Consider the following 27,772-nt stretch of genomic DNA (forward strand, 5'->3'; position numbering starts at 1 on the left):
TTTAATTAAATAAGCAGATTTGCTAGGATAAACCAAACTACCCTGCTAAGAAACATGGTACCTTCAAATTAGATAACTAACGATCCAAAGGATGGAAAGCAGGAATATGCATTCTCCTTTCACAAAGGATGCTAACAGACAATTGAGATACCTTTTCTGATTCCTCTCTCATTATGCTTTTACTTTGTATTTTCCAATGTAGTTAATTAGGAAAAAGAAGATAATATGGACTAAATAAAAATTTTTTACTGAGAAATGATCTGGAGGTGAGAAGGGAAGTGAGAGTTGATCTATCTGTTTGAGGAAGAACTAGAGAGAATGAACATTTCCACTGAGGATTATCTAGAGGTTATCATACATCAAACCACAAGGAAATGTAACACAAATACAGACATTTGATGAGAATTGAGTCAGATGACACTTAGCCAAGAGATCTGTGGAAACTGGTACCCCTCCCCCCCCAACAAAAAAAAAGCCTCACGACACGCTATTCACCAATTCACCAGGCAACATTAGTATGATGCTCGGCAAAGTTTATCTCAGTCTCCTTAGGAATTTAGTCTTCCAAATGGACGAGATCTCTTTTGGGTCTAAAATCATGACAGACATTTCCAGGTAGCTTGTCAGAAGTGAAACCGAAAGGCTGACTTGCGGTTTCAGTAAGTGGCTGGCAAGTTGGTTCAATGAGCATTCCTCAGGTGCCGAACACATGATGCCACAAACATATAGATTTCTGACAGAACAAGTGAAAAGAGAAGTCGCTCAGTCATGTCCGACTCTTTGCAATCCCATGGACTGTAGCCCACCAAGCTCCTCCATCCATGGGATTTTCTAGGCAAGAGTACTGGAGTGGGTTGCCATTTCCTTCTCCAGGAGATTTCCCGACTTTGACTCAAATGTGTAACACACTTGCTTCAAGTTCAAGAGAGGTGATATAAAAAACAAGAAGAATAAAAATTAATTCCTAGGAACTCAACCACTTTAAGTGTAACATGGGCGCTTAATAATGAAACTCTGCAGCTTATCTTTTTTAATGTAAATAATCACTCTCCAAGTTATTCTAAATTTTATCTTCTAAAAACTTTCTATTTCCATTTACTGGAGTTTTTTTTAAAAAACATAAAGATTTCCAGATAGATTTCATTTGTGCACTGAAAAAATGGAAAGCAAATGAAATAAAATGTCAATAGTAATTATCTCAGGGCAATGAGACTGGATGTTTTATTTTCCCATAGGCTTTACTGGGTTTCTATAATTTAGAAAAGTTCTCTTTTTCAGTATATAAAAAATAATATATGTTCATTATAGAACATCAAGATAATAGTTAAGTATAAAGAAAAACATAAAAACGATTCTGGATTTTCTTAATTTGAAGGTCATACCAGAGAGAGCAGATTCTTACCAAAATAAGTTAAAATAATATCCAGTTTTCAGCTTCCTAGATAAATTACAACACTGTGAGCAGAATTTTCCAACCTTCTGAAACCAATTGTCTTCTTTTCCTTTCCCCCAAAGCAACTGGTAATTCAGTGCATATCTGAAGGTGAGAGGGAGGAAACTATGTCCTGGTTGGATTAAACAGTTTTTGGATGGCTTATTGCTTACTTAGCTTCTTTGCCAGGGCAACAATGCATCACAGAAGGAAAGCAGGAAATACAGACTACCAGTCTCCTGAAAGAGGAGGGGTCGGGGGGCACAGGGGCCCCGTAAAGCATTAACAGCACGCCCAGAGTCAGCTGGGCAGGCAAGATGCTGCTTAAAGACGAACCATGCCCTGGCCATGGCTTCACACTCAACCACATCTCAGGAATCACCTGGGGCCCAAAAGCAGAGCTTTCTATAGTTTGAATAAGGTGTGCACTATTTCACTACCACAGGAAGAAGCAGAAAAAAAGCAAAGGTGGAATTAACTACTAGTATCAACATGATATGTATTAAATGCCATGAAAAGTGAAAAAATATGCAGACATATAAAAGGGTCTCAAGTGATAAAAGAACACAGAATGTTATGTATATTATTACAACTGTGTACGTAAAACTATCCACCTATAATTATATGGGCTTTTATATACATAAAATGCCTTAAGTAGTTAGGATGAGGTAGTGATAGCTGCTGTGGAGAACTTTACCATTTCTTTACCATTTTGTTTACTGAAAGAGCTATGTATAAAACCAAAGTAATTTTAAAAGACACTAAATATAGGTTAAGTGCTGGAGGAGAGCTGCAAACCTCATAAATCAAGCCTTCTTCAAAACTTCTAAATTCTAGAGCAAAACATCCTTGAGCTTCAAAGAAAAGGATTACTGCTGATTACTACATACAGTGACCACTTCTGTTTAGGGGTTCCCAGATCTCTCAGTCTGTTATACACAGTATCCACTAGGGGTCACCCTTATGTTTAAATAGGGATGATAGAATGTTTAACAGTAAGTTTAGACAAATTTTCATTTCTTCTACAACACAAAGCCTCCTTTCTCAATGGTCAGCATGTACATAATTTACTGTTCTCTGACAGAAGAGACACCAGAGTCTCCCATGATTCTACTGAACATAACAACAATGATAACCTGGAAAAGAAGCTGATCTTTAGTATAAACTATGCAAAATTTCCAACTCAGGTTTATCTTTCAACTCTGCCAATGATTTAACAGAAATTTTCATCTGCAAGAGTCATAGAGGGAAGGAGGATGTGCTCTGAGAACCAAGGAATACAACGCTTCAACTTAGAGTGATCAAAGCAGACACACTCACTGGTCTCAGTGCTGGTGTCCAGAGAGAAAGACACCTTTTTCTTTAATTTAGCACTCATAATAAATAAGTGATCACTGATTCATGTGTATCTTCTACATCATGATATGTGCTGAGAGGGAAAAAAACAAGGTTCTCTGAGCCTACACAATGAGGGATTTAATTTATACTAGAGTTTTAGGGGCAGTCTGTTAAAAGGAGACTCTGATGTAGGTTTCAGTTAGGCTCAGGAGTGGTGGGGATGGGGGTGTTCCTGGGGGAGGAGCTACTTTATACAAAAGCACAGTATTAGAAGTCCAGCGAGTGAGAAAAATCTTGACAAGTCTGAGGAAGGTCGAAGGGGCTGAAGCACAGTGAAAGAGGTGGAGTGAGACAAAATGAGGCTGGAGAAGAAAAGCGGGGCCAGGTCACTTGTCCTAAACCAAAAGAGCAGCCTTTGAAGGGATTGGGACAGGAAATGACAAAGTAACAATGATAATACAGTTCTAAGGCTCTTTAAACTTTCGAAACACCATCTCATTTTATATTCACAATAACATTATCTGACAGATATCATTAAGGAAGCAGGACACCCATCACAGATTAAATTCATTTTCCTACAGTGAGAGTGTGTCCATAGTCACCTTGAATCATTATATAAACAGAGCCTCCACTCCCATCTCCACCCTCCACCCTGGGTGAAGGTACCCTGAATCACTCAGAGATTCTTCCCTGGAAGCTCACTGAGGAGAGCCTTCCTCAGTAGGCTGAGTGATTAACCAGCCTTACTGCCTTACTCCCAGCCTCACTCCCTACCTTACTGCCTGTGGGTAGGGAGGAAAGAGTCTGCATTTCAAGTATGGAAAGGGGCCACCTGCCCATGGTGAATCCTAGGGGTGGGTTCTGAAAAGGAGAGGAACTGGAGGTTCTGGGTCTGAGAAGCTTCCCAGGCCACTTGGCATCAGGAAAATAGCTGTGTGTGGGCTCAAGGAACACAATACCAAGAGCTTTGCTCTGAGAATTCAAGTGGGGTGTCTTGGCTGAGCCTAGCAGAGTGGGGTCTCTTCCTCAGAGTGGCTGAGGCGGGACCCAGGTTGAGCACTGGGTTAGCATTACTGATCACAAACTAAGGACTGGTTTTCAACAGCACCCCCATGAGGCACTGAGGGGCAACAGCAGACAATGGGGCTCTTGACCCTTTCGGATGTGGAAGCTGCACTGACCACCTCTCCTCCTGCACTACCGGTGTCCCAGGGGGTTCCTGGATAATCCAAAAGGAAAGAGAAACCCCAAGAGAAAAACTGTGGACTTCCTTCTAATGAGGCATACGGGGACAAATAAGATTGTAACGCATGCTCCAGTTCATAGTGACTGTACTGCTGTCCAAATCTAGCAAATAAAAGGGCAGAACTGGGACTGGAATGTCCTTTTCGTTATGCTGTGATCCTCACTTGGGAAGGAACTTCTGTATTTAAATGCGATAGTGGAAATACAACAGATTCCACCCTTCCACTCCCATCACAAAAAAAGCACAGAACTCTGTCTCAGTTCAGTTCAGTAGCTCAGTCGTGTCCGACTATTTGCAACCCCATGGACTGCAGCACACCAGGCTTCCCTATCCATCCCAACTCCTGGAGCCTACTCAAACTCATGCCCATCACGTTAGTGATGCCATCCAACCATCTCATCCTCTGTCATCCCCTGCTCCTCCTGCCCTCAATCTTTCCCAGCATCAGGGTCTTTTCCAATGAGTCAGTTCTTTGTATCAGGTGGTTAAAGTATCAGAGTTTCAGCTTCAGCATGAGTCCTTCCAATGAATATTCAAGACTGACTTCCTTTAGGATAGACTTGCTGGATCTCCTTGCAGTCCAAGGGACTCTCAAGAGTCTCCTCCAACACCACAGTTCAAAAGCATCACTTCTTCGGCACTGTCCAACTATCACAATCATACATGACTACTGGAAAAACCATAGCTTTGACTAGATGGACCTTTGTTAGTAAAGTAATGTCTCTGCTTTTTAATATGCTGTCTAGGTTGGTCATAGCTTTTCTTCCAAGGAAAAAGCATCTTTTAATTTCACGGCTGCAATCACCATCTGCAGTGATTTTGGAGCCCCCCAAAAAAAGGTCTCTCACTGTTTCCATTGCTTCCCCATCTATCTGCCATGAAGTGATGGGACCAGATGCCATGATCTTCGTTTTCTGAATGTTGAGTTTTAAGCCAACTTTTTCACTCTCCTCTTTCACTTTCATCAAGAGGCTCTTTAGTTCTTCTTTGCTTTCTGCCATAAGGGTGGTGTCATCTGCATATCTGAGGTTATTGATATTTCTCCCGGCAATCTTGATTCCAGCTTGTGTTTCATCCAGTCTGGCATTTCGCATGATGTACTCTGCATGTAAGTTAAATTAGCAGGGTGACAATATTCAGCCTTGACGTACTCCTTTCCCTATTTGGAACCAATCTGTTGTTCCATGTCCAGTTCTAACTGTTGCTTCCTGACCTGCATACAGGTTTCTCAAGAGGTAGGACAGGTAGTCTAGTATTACTATCTCTTGAAGAATTTTCCACAGTTTGTTGTGATCCACACAGTCAAAGGCTTTGGCGTAGTCAATAAAACAAAAGTAGATGTTTTTCTGGAACTCTCTTGCTTTTTCCATGATCCAGCAGATGTTGGCAATTTGATCTCTGGTTCCTCTGCCTTTTCTAAATCCAGCTTGGACATCTGGAAGTTCACAGTTGACGTACTGCTGAAGCCTGGCTTGGAGAATTTTGAGCATTACTTTGCTAGCAAGTGAGATGTGTGCAACTGTGCAAGTAGTTTGAGCATTCTTTGGCATTGCCTTTCTTTGGGATTGGAATGAAGACTGACCTTTTCCAGTCCTGTGGCCACTTACTGAGTTTTCCAGATTTGCTGGCATATTGAGTGCAGCACTTTCACAGCATCATCTTTCAGGATTTGAAACAGCTCAACTGGAATTTCATTACCTCCACTAGCTTTGTTCGTAGTGATGCTTCCTAAGGCCCACTTGACTTCACATTCCAGGATGTCTGGCTTTAGGTGAGTGATCACACCATCATGGTTCTCTGTCTACCTAATATTTACGTATCTGGGAATGTTCTATAGCATTCCAGAATGCTGTTCTTGATTTCTACAGCCAGTTTCAGGTTCATGTCCCTTTGGATTTCCTCAGTATTTTGTTTAGAACTTTCTTACAGGGCTTTTTTCCCCTCTGTATTTTATGATTATTTGTATACCTATCTTATCTTTCCTATTAAAGTATAAATAAACAAGGTCAGAGATCTTAACTCATTTTGTATATCCTGCAGTAATTAACTGGGTCCTATACTGCAAGCAGCCAAATTTTTGGTTAAGATAAATAATTATGATCTTGTCTGTCTCTTCATTTCCACCAATGATAGGGGGAGTGGCTGGAAAAACCAAAGACAAAAATGAAGAGGTACCAACCGTTAATCTCAGAAGTCTGCTTATCTGTGTATCTCTAAGCCACACAACGTTTATGCAAAAATTTGTGCCTCTCAAAATCTTCATACAATCGTATGAGGTCATTAAGAAAAACAGGATCACAGACTATCCTTGACAGGAGTTATCAGAGTCTTTAGACAAAAAGGATAAAATTTCCAAAGCTTTCTTTTGTTTTGTTCTAACTTGGTTATATACACATTTGCACAATCTCAAAGGCAGGACTGAACTCAGAAGAGCTGTGATGGAAGGGCTGGGAAACAACTGGCAAGCTCAGAGTATGTACATACACTGGAATACTGGTGAGAAAATACCCTCCAGCAAAATAGGCAGCAACCACAAAAGAAATCTGAATTTGGGAAAAAACTTTGGATCACTAGTACTTCTTACCAGACAAGCTAGAAAATGCCAACACATAACCATATTCATAAACTGACATGCTGCTGCTACTGCTGCTGCTAAGTCACTTCAGTCGTGTCCGACTCTGTGCGACTCCATGGACGGCAGCCCACCAGGCTCTCCCGTCCCTGGGATTCTCCAGGCAAGAACACTGGAGTGGGTTGCCATTTCTTTCTCCAATGCATGAAAGTGAAAAGTGATAGCGAAGTCACTCAGTCGTGTCCGACTCTTAGCGACCCCATGGACTGCAGCCTACCAGGCTCCTCTGTCTATGGGATTCTCCAGGCAAGAGTACTGGAGCGGGGTGCCATTCTTACCCCTAAAAGGACAGTAGGTAAGGGGCTGGGGAAAAAATAATTGAGGAAATCTAGGCCAGGAAGGAATATATAAAAGGCGAGATCCTCTTTTAAAGCAGAAGACAAATACAATTAAATGCAGTCAAAGACAGCGGGACAAAGTCAAAGGATGAAGGAAGAAAAACAAATACGCAAAGGTCACAATGATCTCAAACACACGAAGACAGAATGGAATGTGTACATCAATGCCATCAAAAACAGAAGCTTGCAGTAATGTCCTAAAGCAAAGGATGTGGGTCCAAGAGAAGATGCCTTGTTGGACTTCCCGGCAGTTTTAAACAGTGTAGAATTGCAAAACAGAGCTGAGACAGGGCTCTACCTTGGAACCACCCAGAGAAGGGAGGCTGCCGAGTTAATCTAATCGGGCTGTGATAAGAGACCCTTTGATCAGCTTGCTGATGCACAGCCAGTAAAAGAGGCAATGACGTCTTTAAAATCTTTCAGATTGATAGAAATGATTTTTGTATAAGTTTTGAACAATCCTCAAATAGAAATGTTCAGTTCAGTTCAGTTCAGTCGCTCAGTCGTGTCCAACTCTTTGCGACCCCATGAATCGCAGCACACCAGGCCTCCCTGTCCATCACCAACTCCCGGAGTTCACTCAGACTCACGTCCATCGAGTCAGTGATGCCATCCAGCCATCTCATCCTCGGTCGCCCCCTTCTCCTCCTGCCCCCAATCCCTCCCAGCATCAAAGTCTTTTCCAATGAGTCAACTCTTCGTATGAGGTGGCCAAAGTACTGGAGCTTCAGCTTTAGCATCATTCCTTCCAAAGAAATCCCAGGGCTGATCTCCTTCAGAATGGACTGGTTGGCTCTCCTTGCAGTCCAAGGGACTCTCAAGATTGTCTTCTCCAACACCACACTTCAAAAGCATCAACTCTTCGGCGCTCAGCCTTCTTCACAGTCCAACTCTCACATCCATCCATGACCACAGGAAAAACCATAGCCTTGACTAGACGGACCTTAGTTGGCAAAGTAATGTCTCTGTTTTTGAATATACTGTCTAGGTTGGTCATAACTTTTCTTCCAAGGAGTAAGCGTCTTTTAATTTCTTGGCTGCAGTCACCATCTGCAGTGATTTTGGAGCCCCAAAAAATAAAGCCTGACACTGTTTCCACTGTTTCCCCATCTATTTCCCATGAAGTGATGGGACCGGATGCCATGATCTTCATTTTCTGAATGTTGGCTTTAAGCCAACAGAAATGTTAGAATCAAGTGTTCTGATTAAACACGGCAGAATACACATCTCCCTATCCTTTACTCCTTCCCAAAACACCACTAGGAAGATGATGAAGGCCTGCAGTGGGATAAGGGAACAGTCAGTTCAGGAAGAGAGATGGCATTAAGAGTTGTCTCTAGAAATAACAATAAAATGATGGATTAACTGTTAAAAAAAAGGAAATGCAATCCTAGTAAACCAAGTGGTGAATAATATTTATATAATCAAATAAGGCAAGTACTGAATGCTGATTTAGCAATAACAAAAGTAATACACTGGACACACCGTGCACAATGAGTATGAGATGGGAGATGAGAAGCAAGGATAAAGGGAAAAGCAGTGTGTGGTATCCAGGTGGCTGGGGAGGAATAAGTAAGAAGGAAAAATTCTAATCTTTTACAGTAGGAAATGAATAAATAATGTCTCATGTTGGGGGCCAAAAAAAAGTCAAGAAGTACTGGTAAAACGTTACACAGAAAGGAGAGGTAAACACCAGAAGAAACAGTTAAAACAGTTCAAAGAAGTGGTCTCCGCAGAAGAAGAGGACATTGCTTATTTTTGTTGTTGTTACAATCCTCACAGTAGTATTTGATTATTTAAAACAGATTCACTAATTTCATTTTAAAAATAAAAAAGTGAAGAGGAATGCTGACTCTCCAATGAAAACCAATATGCTCTGTACAATCTCTTGAGATTTAGTAGATCTAGACGAAAAGATCTACTGCAGGTGGAGACAAGCTGCCAGCACCAAAAATTCTCTAATCTGTAGAGGAGTCTGCTTCTTCATTACCTGACACTTTCACCATCACAGATGTTTGTGCGCTAGTCACGCAGCCGTGTCTGCCTCTCGGCAACCTCATGGGCTGAAGCCCATCAGGCTCCTCTGTCCATGGGATTTCCCAAGCAAGAATACTGGAGTGGGTTGCCATTGCCTTCTCCAAGGGGATCTTCCTGACCTGGGGATAGAACCCATGTCTCCTGCACTGGCGGGTGGATTCTTTACCACTGCGCCACCTGGGAAGCCGATAGATGTTTATGCCAGGAAATATTTCTAAATTCTCAATGTTCCTTCTGTTTAGTTCCATCTACTATGTGCCAGATACTCATGCCACAAACTGGGGATGTAAAGAATTAAAAATAAAAACAAAAATAAACGTTCCTGATTTTAAAGACCTTACGAGTCCTATATGGGAAAAATACACATGAACAAATCATAATCTATGGGGCAGTCAGAGAAAGATTCTTAAAAATGCAACTCAGATCATGGGAGTGCAGACTGTTTGTGATAGAGCTGGTCAAGGAAGCCGTCTTAGTGACAGTCCTAGTTGAGCAAACTACTAGCAGACAAGAGAGCAAGCCAGGGGATCTCAGGCTGTCTCGTCCGATGCTAGTTGCCTGTCTCAACAGTACTTGGAACACAAGAAAGCACTGAGCGAACACATGCTGACCTGAGGTTCTGTCAGCAACCCCATATCGAAACACAACAAACTCTTTTCTATTAAAGCCACTTGGAAATAATCAGCTGCTTGTATCCAAAGTATCTTCAAGATTAGACTACAGCATCAGACTGGGATGCTATCTCACTACAGAGACCTTTCATTTTCCTCTAACTCCAAGAATGGCCAAGAGTGACTAATTTACAGAGGAGTGAGAGCATATGTGGTTTGAAAACTCAATTCTTTGGGCCATGCCAAAAGACAGTTAATTTCTGGCCTCTTCTCTCTGTGAAGCTGCTAACTAAGGCATGTGGGAAGCTTTATATCTAGACTCTCGGAGCTTCCAGTGACTGAAAGATGTTCTATGGGTTACTGCTTTTGAAGAGCATATGGCTCAGAATAAGGAGATATAGGACTTTCCTGGTGGTCCAATGGTTAAGAATCTGCCTGCCACTGCGGGGGACATGGATTGAATCCCTGGTACGGGAAGATTCAACATGCTGTTGGGCAGCTGAGTCCATGCGCCACAACTATTGAAGCCCAGGCACCCTAGAGTCCACCAGGGGCAACAAGAGAAACTGTAACAGTGAGAAACCCGCCCAGCACAGCCAGAGAGGAGCCCCTGCTCACTGCAACCTGAGAAAAGGCCCTGCAGCAACGAAGACCCGGCACAGCCAAAAATACATAAACAACTTTTACAAGAACAAGGAGATATGTACCTGCCACATCCTCATTTCCCCCTTGTCTCTCACAGGGAGAGCATCTTGAGGCCCTGAATATGGTCTCAACCTTTATCAAGATATGAATTTCACACAGCCTGGCCCTTAAAAATCAGATAAAATTTGGCTTTGGTGTAAAGAAACAACAATCAGTTCCAATACTGGTGTGTTTAAGTGACTTTCAAAGGTACTTTTGACACATCAGATTTTTGTCATATAGTAAGTTTAAAATCCAGCCCCTATGGTAACAGTGAATTAAGCTATCTTTATTACCCCAAACTGTCCTTACTCAATTTCCACTAAGTATTTTCTTCAACCTTGTGTTCTCGTCCCTATTTCCCCATTTTTCCTGTTAGACTGTTTTTTTTTCTGAAGTCCTATTTTAAAGATTTATGTAACATTTGAAAAAAAAAAATCTAAAATATACATAAATATGCACCCCAAGATAACTCCAGATCAATTCTGTACAGAAAAATCACTCACTAAATTTTTAGATAAGCGTGTGCACATAACTGTTCTAGCAGTACAATGTTGCAGGCAGTATTAATTTTTTCTTTCAAGAGACATTAGTGGAGAATGTTACTTTTACATACTATACTCAAGGAGCCACCCTCAGTGGAGCACCTCACAACTGCAAACAATGAAACCCAACAAGATGACAGTGTTTGAAAGAGGCTGAATCCCTCTAGAAGTAAGAAGTAGCAAACTCCTACTAAAAGTGTTAAACTGACTTTCATTTCATTTAATTCTAGTCAATAAGCTTAAACCCTGGGCTTCCCAGAGGCTGAGCGGTGAAGCATCTACATGCAGTGCAGGAGACTCAGGTTCAACCCCTGGCTCGAGAAGATCTCCTGGGATAGCAAATGGCTACCCACTACAGCATCCTTGCAGGGAGTATCCCATGGACAGAGGAGCATGGTAGGCTACAGTCCATAGGGCTGTAGAGAGTTGGACATGACTGAGAATGCATGCATGCAGGCATAAAATCTTCATTAAATCCAACGTCATATAAAAAAAAACCCCACAAACTAAATACCTCCTTCAAAATCTACAAAGATATATGAGGTAAAAACGTCGAAGGGTAATCTTTTCTTTTGCTACAGAACCTGTATGACATAACCAGCCCTACAAACAATCCATTTCTGGGAAAGATTAATAGGTTTAAGAACAAAGGTGGGAAAAGTGATAAATGCAAATTAACAGAGTTTTTTTACCACTAAGAAACTCTGATTAAAATATGTAACTATTGCAAGATGAACTTCGGGAAGAAGGAAATTGAACTGAGAGGAAAGAGTCATATATGCAAAGGAACAGTGAACAAAAAAACAGATATTAACTGCTATTAACTACACAAGTGGATCACAATAAACTGTGGAAAATGCTGAAAGAGATGGGAATACCAGACCACCTGACCTGCCTCTTGAGAAATCTGTATGCAGGTCAGGAAGCAGCAGTTAGAACTGGACATGGAACAACAGACTGGTTCCAAATAGGAAAAGGAGTACGTCAAGGCTGAATACTGTCACCCTGCTTATTTAACTTATATGCAGAGTACATCATGAGAAACGCTGGACTGGAAGAAACACAAGCTGGAATCAAGATTGCTGGAAGAAATATCAATAACCTCAGATATGCAGATGACACCACCCTTATGGCAGAAAGTGAAGAGGAACTAAAGAGCCTCTTGATGAAAGTGAAAGAGGAGAGTGGAAAAGTTGGCTTAAAGCTCAACATTCAGAAAATGAAGATCATGGCATCCGGTCCCATCACTTCATGGGAAATAGATGGGGAAACAGTGGAAACAGACTTTATTTTTGGGGGCTCCAAAATCACTGCAGATGGTGACTGCAGCCATGAAATTAAAAGACGCTTACTCCTTGGAAGAAAAGTTATGACCAACCTAGACAGTATATTCAAAAGCAGAGACATTACTTTGCTGACTAAGGTCCATCTAGTCAAGGCTATGGTTTTTCCAGTGGTCATGTACGGATGTGAGAGTTGGACTGTGAAGAAGGCTGACTGCCAAAGAATTGATGCTTTCGAACTGTGGTGTTGGAGAAGACTCCTGAGAGTCCCTTGGACTGCAAGGAGAGCCAACCAGTCCATTCTGAAGGAGATCAGCCCTGGGATTTCTTTGGAAGGAATGATGCTAAAGCTGAAACTCTAGTACTTTTGCCACCCCATGCGAAGAGTTGACTCATTGGAAAAGACTTTGATGCTGGGAGGGATTGGGGGCAGGAGGAGAAGGGGACGACCGAGGATGAGATGGCTGGATGGCATCTCTGACTCGATGGACGTGAGTCTGAGTGAACTCCGGGAGTTGGTGATGGACAGGGAGGCCTGGCGTGCTGCGGTTCATGGGGTCGCAAAGAGTCGGACACAACTAAGCAAGTGAACTGAACTGAACTACACAGAACAATAATAACTAATAATTGAGGGGGTATGTAGACAAGGAGGTACTAAAAATGCATTTGTTCTTAAAGTCCTCGTGTTGTTTGGGAGGAGAATTAAGCTTCTAATTGTGACTTGATTTTGAACAGGCATGTTCTCCAACCACAGTCAAATGGAGAAACACTCACCTTTGTAAAGAAAACTGAAAACCTAAGCATCTGACTCGGGAAACTTAGAAAAGGAGTGCAAGGAAGGAAAAACATACAGAAGCTGAAAACGATAAATGAGAAAATAAAGACACACTGAAAAGAAGATTAACAAAATTAAAAGCTTGTTCTTTGAAACGACACACGTCTGGGAAGACTGATCAAGAGAAAAAAAGAGAAGAGATAAGAGTTATACACAAACAAAGCAAAGGCTTTAAAAATAAAGACAATACTGTCATTAACAATAAATTTGAAAACTTATACAAAACAGACAAATTCCTAGAAAAATTAAACTTACAAAAACTGACTCACGAAGAAGCGGAAAATATAACCTGGCAATAGGCAAGAGGTGGGGAGTGAAGAGACTGCTGAGATGACTTCTGAGCCTGGATGCTGGGCTTATGAATGGGAGTTCCATTCACTCAGGAGTGGGAACTAGAAGTCTGGGAGATGCTGGATAATGTACTAATAATTTTGTGTGAATGTACACATGTAGGGAGGGGAAGGTGCTGGTGGTACAGGTGGTATGAGCATAAGTCATACATAACATTTAATGGATATGTTTGGATAGGTTGGAATGAAGGTTCCTTTAAGATATATAAATGGAGTTGTTAAATATGCAGTTGGATCTATGATCAGGAGTTCAGGGGAGATCTGAGTTGAAGACACATATTTGGGAGTCATCTATAAATGATCATTAAAGCCACAGGGATGGCTGAAAAGCTCTAGAGAGACGTAGCACTGTTTCTCCATACCAGGAACTACAGCATCACCTGGAACCTGACACAAATGCAAATTCTCAAACCTCAACCTGGACCAACTGCATCAGAAACGCTGAGAACTGACAGGGTCCTGCAATCTGTATATACAAGAAGTCCTCCAGCAATCCCAATGCAGGCTAAAGTTTGAGAACCACTGCTGTAGAGTGAGGTGTCAAGAGGGCTTGAGGCTTTGCCTTGAGAATTCCAAGATTTAACAGAAGAGGAGGAGCCTGCAAAGAAGACTAGGAGCAACAAGAAGAGGGGAGTGAGAAAATGCGAAGAGTGTTTCTAAAGAAGTGTTTCAAGAGGTAGAGTGGCAAGGGACTGGGACAGGCTGAGAAGCGAACGGCTGCTGAGAAAACAGGGATAATAAGCAGAGACAAGTTCTCAGCAGTCTGATCATAAAGGAGAGATAGGGTAAAGGTGGAAGGGGCAGACTAAGGACGATTTTTTTAAAGAGAAGAGTAATGAGCATGCTGATCTGCTGGGGTAAGAATCTGGCTCAGAGGGAGAGGGTGACTGCACAGGAGCGTCGGGGAACCGACAGCAGCGGCACACCAAGGGGGCGATGCAGCTGTCCGCCTCAGTGGGAGCAGATTTCTACTACCTGCAGCATTTACAATTGCTATCCATGGTGATGAGAAACAGCAGACCAACTTTTTGTTGGCTATATCACCACCTTTCAAATTTCTACAGATACTGCAGCCCCCACTGCCTGCACCAGGGTGGCGCACCCCAACTGCCCTGTGCTTGGTGTCACTGGGTGATGGTATACGGTTTCTGAAAAGGGAGGAGGGGAGAGGATCCAAAGCACTGGTGGAAGGACTGACCCTGGCTAGGATGGAGAGATCTCCTTTTAACCAGAAGGCAGGAGGTCACAAACATGATGGGCACTAATATGGTGAGTTTGAAGTTCTGATAGCAGGAAGCTGAAAGAGCTGCCATCAAATGACTTCTATTTCCCCCATGAGATCTCGTGCACAACCATCCCCACTGTGAGATGCCATGTCACACTCCCTTGGCCTGCTTTAATCCCTTGGCCTGCTTTAATTAAACATCTGATTTGTCAAATCCACGCTCACTAAGCAACCTTCTGTATGTGATCAAGCTCCCCATGTAGGCCTGCCCGTGGGGCAAGAATGTGCTGACCACAGAGACTAGAGTGTGTCTCAGTGGTTTCTCACAGTAAATTGATAAACTGGTTTTTGAACATGATTTAGTTTCTATATAACCTGACTACAAAGAGCAGACAGAGCATGGTCCTTTTTATAGTTACATTCGTTATTGAGTTATTTTCTCAGGATCTGATTGCTTTTGCACAAAGTGACTACAGTAAATCTCTGGGCCTACAGAGGCATGGGCCAGATCCATAATTAAGCAGCCAATCAGAGGACTCCCCTTCTGTGACATGCCTTGCTCAGCAAAAGCTGGCTTTTCATTAGCTGTCACTGGCCTGATTTCTACCTCTTTTCTCTCAATTCATTTCTACATCCATCTGTTCATTAAGATACTTTAAACTGACTATAGGCATTGACCTACTAGTTTTTACAGGGAGGAATTTCCAAAAATAGTGCAGGAAATAACACAAGGACTTTGGTGAAATCTATTGGTATACCACCATTATTCATTTATGTATTCCATTATTCATTCAACAAATATTTACAAGCTATATACCTTGTGCAAGGCTTAACATTAGAACCATGGGGGCTCCAAAGTCCTCAAGGGATTTATAATCCAGAAATAAAAGCAATGATTATTAGTTCCACAAAAAACAGTCATGTGGAAACAGACTCTGATTGCAGGGGGGAAATGAGAAATAAAGAAAAAATTCCTCATAGTAAAAGTGATTAAAGTAGAAACAGGCCATCAGAGGAAATCCTGGATGCTGAGTAACTTCAAAAATATGATGACTTAGAAACAGACAGCCTTGCCTAGAGGCAAAGGTTCCAGCAACCCGTCTGGAAATAAGCACAAAAGTGACTCAGGACTTTCTGATATATAAAGAATATGCCAGTCTTTCTGCACAAGTCAGGCTGCAAAAAGGTTTATTTAGGGTTCTCATCCCCAAATCCCCAGGTGCTGCAATCTTTGGTTTGTTCTGCAATACTGAATCTGTCCCTCCTTCTCATCTTTGCCTCCCTTGCTTCTCTCCATCACAGTTCATACTCAAGCATTAGATGCGGTTTTTCTATGACCTAGAATCTTCTGCCATTGAATCATGTCAGCGACACACAGACACAGTGACTACCACCCAAGCTCTGTATGAATGATTTGATGACCTTGGGTATTTTTTAAGTGCCTACCACACAGCAGATGCTCAATTAAGATTCATTTCCTCCTTTCCTTCCTGTTTTTTCCCTTCCCTGGTGAGGAAGGGAGGGAAAAAACAGGAACCAACGAAAAAGACAGATCTCCAGTAAGATAGCATTCATTAGTGTAAAAATACTGAGAAGGTTTAAAACCACTTCTCATTACCTACCTTGTGTCTGTGGGATGTAAGGAGACAGGAGTTTTGACCTTTTCTTTTCATATCCCTTCTGGGTGATGTCCCCTAAAATAGCAAGAACAGAAATAGGTTACTCATTATTCTTACTCTGTGGCTGTTCACTGTAAAAATAAAATTAATTACAGAGTGTTACAGAATTACCACATAGAGAGTAGGGGGAAAAAAATGTATGGTTCTTTGCCAAGGATTTTGCTATGTGTGATTTCCCACAGGCTTGGAGCTGACTTCTTGTGGAAAAATTGCAGGGCTGGTCCCTCCCTACACCAATCTAGCGGCGCAACATGCTACATTCCATGTCAGAGATCCCTAAGTTCCTAGGCACCCCTTGTTTCCATGGCATTTAAGATATACTAAAATGGAATGTGCCAAGGCTAGCAGACAAACGATCTTCTTTCTCTCCAAGGTTTCGCTCTGACCAAATGAATGCAATTGACTTGGGAGGTATTCAATTACACTGCTATACAGAACCACATAAAATCACAAGCCTAGTTAAGGGGAGACGTCAAGGTTCAGGCACAGGGATGGGATTTCTGAAAGGCCCTTCTGCACCCTAGGACCTGTGCTGGAACCCAGAGCTGGAATTCCCACATCTTCTCCACTTGGTTCACTGGTTTGTATTTTTGATTATGTGTATGTCTTTTTCACAAGGTTAAATGGAAAAGGATACGTGAAGCACACAAAAAAGTACATACATGATAAATGCAGTAAGGATAAAACTGATTAACAGAGGAGAAACTATGGCGCTGAAGACTTCAAGAGATCTGCTTCATCCTAAAGAAAGGGTAGAAAATGGATGGGCAGAGAACAGGGTTAAAAGGACCAGGAAATCAGCAGGAGAACAAAGGGACATTCAAGGGACAGTGAGTAATTCAAAGCTGGGGGAATAAATATATCCGGTGAATAAATGTATGTGATGGTGGGCGAGGAAGCCCATACTGATGGATACAGAGATCTGAACTCATGGGTGCTGAACGTCAGATATGTCGGTCTCAGAATCTGACTGATGGAGCAGATGGGGGAGATGAAGCAGGGCTCACTGAACAGCTTAATTGGAGGAGAGACACTCGCAGATCATAGAGTGTAGCAAGTTCACTTTTTCTGAGGAATGTGGAACAAAGGGTAAAAGCCAGAGAGAGAAGTGCTTGCCCTGCTGCTACTAGAGTGATCTGGGCAAGATACTAGCAGCTTAAATCAAAGACAGAGGTAGACGGGATGAAAAGTGACAGGATTAAGAGAGACACTAGGGAGGAAAACTGAGTAGGATTTGATGACTGATTCAGTGTAGGATGGAGGTTTCTGGCTTGAGCAACCAGGCAGATGGTCATGATATTCTCTGACAGAGATATACCCCAAGAACTGGGTTGAAGAAGATAAGCGTTGAGCTCATTAGGAAAAGTCTATCAGACACACAAGAGAAAATGTCCAATCAACAGTTGGCTATGTGAATCTAGAACTTTGGAAAGAGATACAGATTTGGAACTATAAGGATATAGATGAAAAAAATACAATCTCTGGAGAAATGTGATTTCTATCGAAATTCAGATCCATCAACTCCACTTCTAGGAATTTATCCAATGATAAAATTCACAGAGGTGTACAAAAATCAACATAAGAATATTCCCTGAGTTATTCTTTGAATGGAAACACTGGAAGGACTCTAGACACTTACGTTATAGACCATCTGTATCAGTGGCTTTCAAATCGGAATGGCTCTACCCTCAAGGGAACAACTGAAAATGATTAAACACGGGTTCAATCCCTGGCCCAGGAAGACTCCACAGGACTTGGAGCAACTAAGTCCATGCGCCACAACTACTGAGCCCACAGGCCTAGAATCCATGCTCTGCAACAAGAGAAACCACCACAATGGGAAGCCCAACCACCCCAACTAGAGAAAGCCTCCGTGCAGCAATAGAGATCCAGTACAGTCAATAAATAAATAAACACAATTTGAAAAGAAAAAGAGCCTGTTCAGCTTCTTTAAAAACAGAAAATAATGAATGGTTCTGTAGGTATATATTTGTTAATATGATAAGATGGTCACATTATATAACAGAAAAAAAGGAACTATACTAAACAGCTTATGCAGCATATTCAGTTTTGGGACTAAAAATATTTTTATACACAGAGGTATACACAGAAAAAGAAAATCTAAATTTTAAACACCAAAATGTTAACAATGGTTAGCTAATACTTGTAAGATTTCAGCTTTGTCAATTTTGCTTGCCTGTCTTTTATAATTTTTCTACAATGAGCATCCATTATTTCAAGAAACGATAAAGATTTTTAAATTGCAATCATGACTACTTACTAGACTGTACAAATTTAACCACAGTGGCCCTTCATCTCTGCTTTCCTAGTGAAATAAGAGAAACCCACAGTGCATTTTTGTCAATAAAAACCAAGCCTTGTCAAATTAGCAAACTGAAGAGTTTAGGTCATCTCTAACAATGTGCAAAACTAGCAGGGATGTGGGAGCCTACCAAGGAAACCTTCCTAAGAAGCAGGAAATCATGTCTTTCATTGAAAAAGAAACAAGCGTTCTCCTGTCCTCTTCCGCACTCTCAAGCTCTCCAATCTCCACTACATACACACTCTCTCTCTCTCTTACTCACTCACTCACTCACTGATTCGCACACACCACTCCCTTAAGGGCACAAAGACCTCTTCTGCTGCCTCAGAACACATCTGATAAAGTAAAAAGCCTTTGAAAGCTTTCTTTAGTGCTTTGACTGCCAACCATTCACTGTCAGTAACTGACAGACTTGTATCTTGGGACATTAATCAACTACCAACCATCTCGAGTTGTGAACAAAGTCAATCAAGAGAGTCTGATTCAGCCATGCCAATTAGCTCCATTCGTTCCATAAACAAGAAAAGACACTGGAGAGCCCCAGGAGAAGACACACTGCAGAGAGAAGTGAGGACTCTGGAGACAGCACTCGCCAACGCCCCCTTCCTCTTCTCTGGCACAAGACCTGCGCAAAAGTCACCTCCTCTGTGACACTTGCCTCCATGCGTCAGCCACTTCCGCCTGGTGGCCCCTTCAGCTCTGCACACACTTCTGTAATGCCCAGGGAGAGAAATTTAGTGAACCAAAAAGTTTACTGAAACCTGACAGCTAGACCTCAAAGCTGGCCAGAGAAGCAAGAGAGGAATAAATAGTACATAAATCACTGGGCACCGAAGCGGAAGGCACTCTACCACGTAGCGATGTATCCCACAGCCAGAGAGCGAGACCAGACAGAGGGAATTCAGGTATCCCACATAACTGAATTTGTTACCCACATGGCTGTCATTGCCTCCTCCAGTCTGTGCTCTTATCACTCTCACCACCTGCTGCTAAGCACTTTTCGGTGCACTAAAGTAATGCTTGCTAAACTTTTCCAGTTTTTAAAAATCATCCAAGGAACATGTAAAAATACAAATTCCCAGGCCCTTCCCTTGAAGATTCTGATTCACTAAGTCTGGATTAAGACCCAGATACCTGCTTTTCTAACAAGTGCCTTCCAATGAGTCTTAAAGATCAGGAAGTTTGCCAATGGCTGCACGAAAGAACGCTGGAGCATGCTGGGCGGTTCCACTGACAATGTGAGGAGGGTGTGTGAGGAGAAGGCTGTCTGGGCAACACGGCCTCGAGGGAGAGCATGGAGCCCAGGGAGCTCACAGACACTAAGTCACATCACAGGCATTCTTACAACAGATTTTTGGCCATCTGGCATACGAGCAAAAAGGAGTGCAAAAAGGAGTGCCGTAACTTTACCTGTATAAAATTTGCATTAAAATGGCACAAAGCTAAGTTAAACCTGTTGTTCAAGTTTTTTGAGTACTGAACAAATATAGGGAGGATTAGCCTTCCCCTCCTACTGGGGTAACATATTAGTATTTCTCCACCAACAGGAACACTCAGAAGAGTAGCCCCTTCCTGCGGTCTAGAGGCACGAAGGCACCAGGCCTGATGAGACAGTGACCCAAGACTGTCCAGATGCTTCAGCACCACCACAGTCTCGAGCCAACACTAGACCTATGGAAAGACGGGTGTCAGGGGTGCAAGAGAAAGGAAATAATATGTTCCCAACTTCTCTGCTTGCCACCTGGGATTAGTGCAAGTGGCTTGGCAAGGGCAGCCCACAGATCATCTCCAACCAGACCGACAGAGGGCCTGAGAGGAGGCGGGTGTGCACCTGCCAGCCAACCGAGCCTCTTCAAGGTCAGTGGTGATAGGAGGAATCGTCCCGCAAGTCAGTTAGCTGTTCGAGGGGAGTGTATGTTTACACTGGTGGGGCGGCAGCACGCTGTGGTTCAGCACCTACGAGCTAGACACAGCTGCACCTGCAGCACAGCCTCACCACTTCCTGGCTATCTGACTCTAGACAAGTTTCACTTAACCTCTAGATGAGTCTCGATTTCCATGTCTGCAAAGTGGGGAAGAATAGTATCTACCTTGCAAAGTTTTTATCTGTGACTAAAAGTATTCAGTATGGGCTCTCGGTAACTGACAATTCCAACAGCCACAAACATTTATTGAAAGCCTACCCTACTAGCTAGGTAGGGTCTAGGGCGAGCAACTGTGTTCAAAGAGGAGACACAGCAGACAGGCATCACTAATTCTCCACAGTGTGGAGGGGGCTGTGGGAGAAGGAAGGGTTGTGTTCTCTGCTTGGGGAGGGAAAGGCACGTTGGACAGAGCAATGGCATGCGGTTTGGGTCTGGGCTTTCTAATAGCAGAACTAGGACCTGAACTCATAAAGATGCAGTCACTTAGTGGTTCACTGGTTTTCCTCCGCTGTGTGGGTATGGCCATGTTTGGCAGTTCCTTTATGATTCTCATCTCCCAGAGAGAGCAGAGCAATGCTAAGTAGTTCTCACAGATGACCTTGGGCAGCACCCTGAGCAATTAGGTGCTAAATAAACACAGGGTCTGAGAAATTCTGGAGGGCCACCAAGTCAGATGTATATAGGGTGTTGTTGGACAGAGAGCAAGAATTACAGCTCCAGCCATAATCTCTTTCTGTTCCAAAGGAAATAAAAAGGGATGTGCCATGCAGCCCAGCCTCAAAGTCACACCTACTCAGTCAGAGGGGGTAACAGTCAGAGGGGGATCTGGAAGATGCTGTAAAAAAAATATTTTTGAGCACTGAATGGATGATACAGAGTGTTAAAAAAAAGATGAATAGAACAGTATCCATGTCTTCAAGAAGTTCCAGGTCTAGGGACTTCCCTGGTGGTCCAGTGGCTAAGACTCCACACTCCCAATGCAGGGGGGCAGGGTTAATCCCTGGTCAGGGAACTAGACCCCACATGCCGCAACTAAAGATCAAAGATCTCATGTGCTGCAACCAAGATCCCACACAGCCAAATAAATAAATATTAAAGGGAAAAAAAAAAAAGGAAGTTCCAGGTCTAAACAAATAATTACAATAAAAGTGACAGGGAAGACACTAGAGATTAAAATGTACAAAGTTCTATGTGAGTATGAAGGAAATAATGGTAATAAAAGATAATTATAATATTCAACAAAGAATAAGTACATAGCAACAACACTCATCAAGGGCTTACTATATATATCAGGCTCTGTTAGAAGAGGCTCAGGCAGTTTTATCAGCTGCTATTACCATCATTCCCTATGTTATAAGTGAAGATACTGAGACACAGCAAGTTTAAGCAACTTGAGCACAATCACACCTAATAAGTGCTAGGATCAGGAACTGAACTCAGAGAGACTTGGCTCCAGGAGCCCCCTCTTAAACACAACAGTGCTCTCATTTTCAGAAAGAAGTTCCAAATTCAGCTTTAGAGAGATTGGGACGACTTCACAGAAGTTGCTCTTGGGCTGGGTCTTGAAAGATGACAGAGAGACATACACTGAGGGTGAAGACACAACTTCTCAAACCCTCAACTGTGAAAGAGAACAGCATTCCTGGAGCAACAGGCAGATATGTAAAGTTGTAAATTCAATCTCCCATGAACCAGGAAGGAAAACGGCCTTCCTGCTGCTCCTGCAGGCCCAGGCAGATGGGAGGATCAACGTGGGATCCTCAGACGCATGAAATTCAGGACTGATATTTATCTCATGGCTCATCAGTTTACTTCCCTCTTCATTAAATGCTTCTGTATAATAAGGCCATCATTCTAAATTTTCAAAATATTCTGACAATTCATTTAATCTGCCATAAAGTCCTCTTCAATAAACAGGAAAGGTGTTACCTTTATGACAGAACAAGAAACCGAGACATGAAAAGAGAAAAGTCTTGGATAAGGATATACAGCTAGACTAGAACCTAGGTCTGTGGTCTTTTCTTAGTGTTCTTTGTCCATTGTTCATTTGTAGGTGGTCCCCCTATCAGATGCAATAAAAGTATAAAACTAACCTATTGTTCATAAAATGAATAGCATGGGATAAACAACTTTTATGACTCACTCCAAAACATACATGACTTTCAAGAAGGCATTAAATACCACTACCACCACCACCCTGCCTGCAACAGAGCTCTGGGTGAATTGTCTTTTTTAGTCATTTTTAAAATGAGAGCCAACTGGAGAAAATGTCCAAATGCCGTTTAAAAAAAAAAAAAAGTCAGCAAGAAGTGACTACACATTACTAAATACTCAGCGAAGGGAGAGTGGGGCCTCCCTGTTTTGTTAAGGCGTAATTAGGAGAGAGAGAAATGAGAGACTGAGAGAAAAAAGTTCTGGAGTCATCACCTTCAAATCTGTACCTGTATCTAAAACCTATTCTATCCTCTACATGCAAATCTTTGACCAGGAAGGTTGGCTATGTTGGCTGTGACTGGAGATGGGGAGTGGGACTGGGGTTATGGCTATTAGGGATATAAGCACACACATAGAGAGAAAGAGCCAAAATGCAGCCAAGAATGTGAATGAGGTCAATCTTAGCAAAACTGAAAAAGGCAGAGGCTTGGATCATGTCCAGGAGACACTGGCTAGAAGACAAAGAAAGTTTTCTATTATTAAATTTTACCATGCTCTTCTTACAATGACAATTCCATTCAATCAATTATATGTACCAGCCACCATCCTCCAAACATCCTCCTTTCAGAGGTAATATATAAAGGTTCACACACACACAGAGTAAGGGCTCATCGTCAAAGAAAACAATAGCCTTACCCCTTAAGCCAAATACAGGGCATTTTGGCCTTTATCTTCCCCTACCAAGTGGCCAAGAAGACTCCAAAGAATGTGAAACCCTAAATTACTTTTAAAACTCTCTGAAGTTTCTTTTTACAAATAGGGAGGACTATTCTTATATTGAAGGAGGGTGAAAAGATCAATATTTTCATAGTCTAGCCAGAAATAAACTGGTAAAATAGTTCAATCTGCTGGAAGATGAGAATTTTTATTTTATCTATTTAACAATTTTTCTTTTGGGGAAAAAAAATCAGTGATAAAATATTCAAAGATTAGTTCGCTCTTCTTTTAACTTAGCTAATCTTACAAAAGATTTTCAAAAGAATTTAACTTCAGGACATTCAAATTCCCACTCTCAGTAGACATGTCCTCTCACCTCATTTAGGAGAGTAACTAGACATTTTCCACATCAGAAACTTGAGAGTAAGCCCAGACTGCTTTCTCCCAAAACTCAAATCATAGAATTGTTTTGGCTGTTTTCTAGGTCAAATATATATGACTTCTTACAGATGGTATTTCACCTAAGGCACCATGCAAGTTCAAACAAATAAAAAGCAACAGAGTGAAACCCTTGAAATGCACTGAGAAACCGAACTCTTAAGTCTACGACATCATCGGGCAGCTGGCTAAAGTAATTCATCTAATGCAACAGGTATGTTTGCATGTCCATCAGAAAAACTATGTCTGCAAATAAGAAATTTGCTATCCAAACGACCTGAACGTTTAACCAGGACTGGAGGGGGAGGAAGCCCTGAGACGGTTCAGCTGGTAGAAAAGGCACAGGGTTCGGCATGAGGCAGACCTGGACCTGGGTTTGGACCCTCAGTCTGCCATTGACCAGCTCCTTGACAAGTTACTGAACAACTCTGCCTCAGTTTCATAATAGTAAAACTGGAATAACTCCTACCTTGAGTGCTTATGATGAGTCTTGAATGAGAAAATACATGCAAAAGTTCCTGGCACACAGCACACATTCAACTAGTTTTATTTGACGCCACCCCAGCCCTAGCCCCACCCTTAAGTCCTAACAGTAGCTTTACCCTTAAAAGGGTGATTTAGAAAATTCTGGGTTGGTAGGTTCTCTTAAAAAAAAAATTTTTTTTTTTAAAGGAGAGAGTACATTAAGTGTCTTCCCAGGTGGAGCCAGCGGTAAAGAACCTGCCTGCCAATGCAGGAGACGTAAAAGACGAGGGTTTGATACCTGGGTTGGGAAGAGCTCCAGGAGGAGGGCATGGCAATCCACTCCAGTATTCTTGCCTGAAGAATCCCATGGACAGAGGAGCCTGACGGGCTACAGTCCATAGGGTTGCAAAGGGTCAGATACAACTGAAGCGACTTAATACACAGACAAAGACACATGGTGGCACAGTTCTACATCCTTAGCAGTAGGAGCCAATAAAGTTAGTGCCTTTGGGCGCTGAAAGTTTAAAAGAAGGAAAACTGACATCAAAGAGGAGGTACAAATATCTAAACTAGAAATAAGCAAATTAGTTCAAAGAAATACATGTAAATAAAACAGTGCCAATATGCACAAAACAGGATCACATGCATCTGACTATGGATGTCATAGTTTTAATTTAGGCCTCAAACTGCAAATGCCTAGTGGGGGAAAAGACAGGAACAAAAGATAATTTTCTTTATAGCTTCTTCTTTTCCCTGATTTCTATCTTTAATCTTCCTTAGAAAATTAGAAAACAGTTTCTTACAAGCATAGCTAGGCATATTCAATTACTCTGCTTTTATTCTAGCATCCATGAGAATGACTTCCTTTAAAACTAGGCAGTAAGTAATAGCAGCTATGCTGTTCATTGAATCTAAATTAAACAGTGCACGGTGCCAGGCATTCTTTATCAGTGGTGCAGATAAAATAAACAATGAATCAAAAATCTAAGTATGTCCTCTGCCAAGTACAGAAATACAGTGAAAATTTCTAAATAGGAAGAATTTTGTAGGTAGCCAGTTCATACTGCTCTGGAAACCAAAGATGCACAGGAAAAAATATAAGTAGAGAGAATAAACTAAGCAGCTTGTTTGATCTCAGATTCCAGGTGTCAGGCGGCTTCTATTTTCCTCCAAACTAGCTCTCTGGTCCTGCGCAAGCCATTATACACTTCTCCTGGGCCTCAGGTTCCATATCTGCAGGAATTAAGGATAAAACGAGCTCTAAAGCCTGGTCAACATTCAATGAATGCCACTCGCCTGGCGCTGCTTTGTGCGACAAGGCAAAACGAGGGAAGGAATCGAGTAGGCAACAGGACAGATGAGCTCTGGGAACGACAGATACAGCCTCACAATTGGTGTAGGAGGTGGGAGCTGAAAGCGCGGGTGTGAATGATATCATCAGAGGGAGTGCAGTGTGAAAAGAGAAGGCCAAAAAAGGAATCCTGGAGAAAACTAACATTTAAAGAATGGGTAGAGGGGAAAGGGATGATACTGGGACACAGCAGGGAGGCCAGGAAGGAACTGGGGGAAGGAGGAGGGGGAGAGGGAGAGTGAGAAGGAGACGATGAATAAGGCACACTGTCACAAACGTAAAGACAGAATCAGAAAACACTTGCTCAAGCTGGCAACTAGATCACCAGTAGTGGCCTAATTAAAGGAACTTGAGGACGACAGTTCTTCAGAGTACTAAAGGGGAGACCAGCAGTGAAGTGAGGCCAATATGCTTTGTTATAAAGTGAACAAGATAGGGAGCAGTAACTACAAGAGGCTATAGAGTTCAGGAGAGTGATGGGCCCATCTTGAAGATGGACAAATTCATATATTACAGAGAAAGAGCTATTAGAAAGAGAGTGAAAAACACTTACTCAACCCACAACAATCAAGAACTTCCAACCTGCAAAGCACTCCTTTAGAGGAACAGGACAGAAGAGGACAGATGTCCCGAAATGTAGAGTCATGGTTATGAGTCCCCCAGCACAGAGAGATACCCAAATAACAATGACATAATGAAAGACTTAATCGCCAGCTTGATAAGGGCTGCACAGAAGTCGTTCAGGGGCTAAGAGGGCTCTGACAGGTTTCAGCAGGCATGTTGCTCAGCACAAACTTACAGACAGGTCTGCATGCCAGACCTTACCTAGTCTGGGCACCTGGACAAGACTGCTCTGAGGAAGTGAGTGACATTTAAGCTGAGATATTTAAAAATAAATAAATACACTTAAATATTTTGAAAATGACACAGGAGCTGGCAGGACAGGCAGTGGGCTCGCAGCAGTGCGAAGTTCATCCCTTGAGAAGACCTTGAGAGGGACACATCTGGGAGGGAGCACAGCTGAGAGCCAGCTCACCTGGTGGGGGGCCGGGGGTATGGTAGGGGGTGGTGAGGTAGGGGAGGCAGCAGGGTCCAGATCCTGCAGGGTCCTGGAGACCACGAGAGGGTTCAGGGGTTTCATTATAAATGAGAGAGAAGGGCTTTAAGCAGAAGGGTAACATGATCAAACATAGCCAAGTAACTGACAAGGACTGAAGCTCCTGAAAGGATCAGGAGGAAGAGTCCGAGTTGGGAGTAGAGGTGCCTCATGGCTCAATCGATACTGGGACTAGGGTCTGTGTCCTTGATATGAGTGCTCCCTGAGTTTGGAGGGTTATCCTCTGCCCTCTGGCTGACTGGCAGGGCTTAGAGGAGCTGGAAACTCTGAAGCAGTCACCTCAAGTAGACAACAGCCTTTTTAATCCCTCTGTATTCAAATATTATCATTTTCTGTGCCTGTCAGGATGCACAAAAGATTGGAGGGGCTATAGGACTTTAATGATAACTCATTCTTGGAGAAAAGAGGTAAGGATGGATAAGCAAATACAGTTATTGAGGGAGTGCTGGAGGTGGGGTAAGGGGCAGAAGACAAAGAGGCTCTGGTCTGATGATCTCTGAATTTCTGAGTAGCAGTCAAAATAGAGGAGTTGGTGATGGACAGGGAGGCCTGGCGTGCTGCGATTCATGGGGTCGCAAAAAGTCGGACGTGACTGAACTGAACTGAACCTATTTCCTCCCTCCCCTCTACTTTCAATAGTATTAATAATAATACATGCAAAGTTCTTAGTTCCTAGCACAGAGGAAGCACTTAATAACATCTGCTACTCTAACGGCAAATTCTAACAGAGATGGGAATATCAGACCACCTAACCTGCCTCTTGAGAAATCTGTATGCAGGTCAGGAAGCAACAGTTAGAACTGGACATGGAACAACAGACTGGTTCCAAATCAGGAAAGGAGTACATCAAGGCTGTATATTGTCACCCTGCTCATTTAACTTATATGCAGAGTACATCATGAGAAACGCTGGGCTGGAAGAAGCACAAGCTGGAATCAAGATTGCCAGGAGAAATATCAATAACCTCAGATATGCAGATGACACCACCCTTATGGCAGAAAGTGAAGAGGAGCTAAAAAGCCTCTTGATGAAAGTGAAAGAGGTGAA

The 27,772-nt window shown here is 42.4% G+C and overlaps 1 protein-coding gene across 1 annotated transcript in view; it reads right to left on the reverse strand.

The window, feature by feature from the left end:
- DIP2B (disco interacting protein 2 homolog B) overlaps positions 1-27,772 on the reverse strand; it is a 229,737-nt gene that overhangs the window by 101,037 nt on the left and 100,928 nt on the right. The window contains exon 2 of the mRNA XM_068970156.1: positions 16,179-16,250. Coding sequence (XP_068826257.1) covers positions 16,179-16,250 — 72 coding nt within the window. The remainder of the gene's footprint in view (positions 1-16,178; positions 16,251-27,772) is intronic.

This window comes from Capricornis sumatraensis, chromosome 4 (assembly GCF_032405125.1).
Source record: "Capricornis sumatraensis isolate serow.1 chromosome 4, serow.2, whole genome shotgun sequence".
NCBI lineage: Eukaryota > Metazoa > Chordata > Mammalia > Artiodactyla > Bovidae > Capricornis > Capricornis sumatraensis.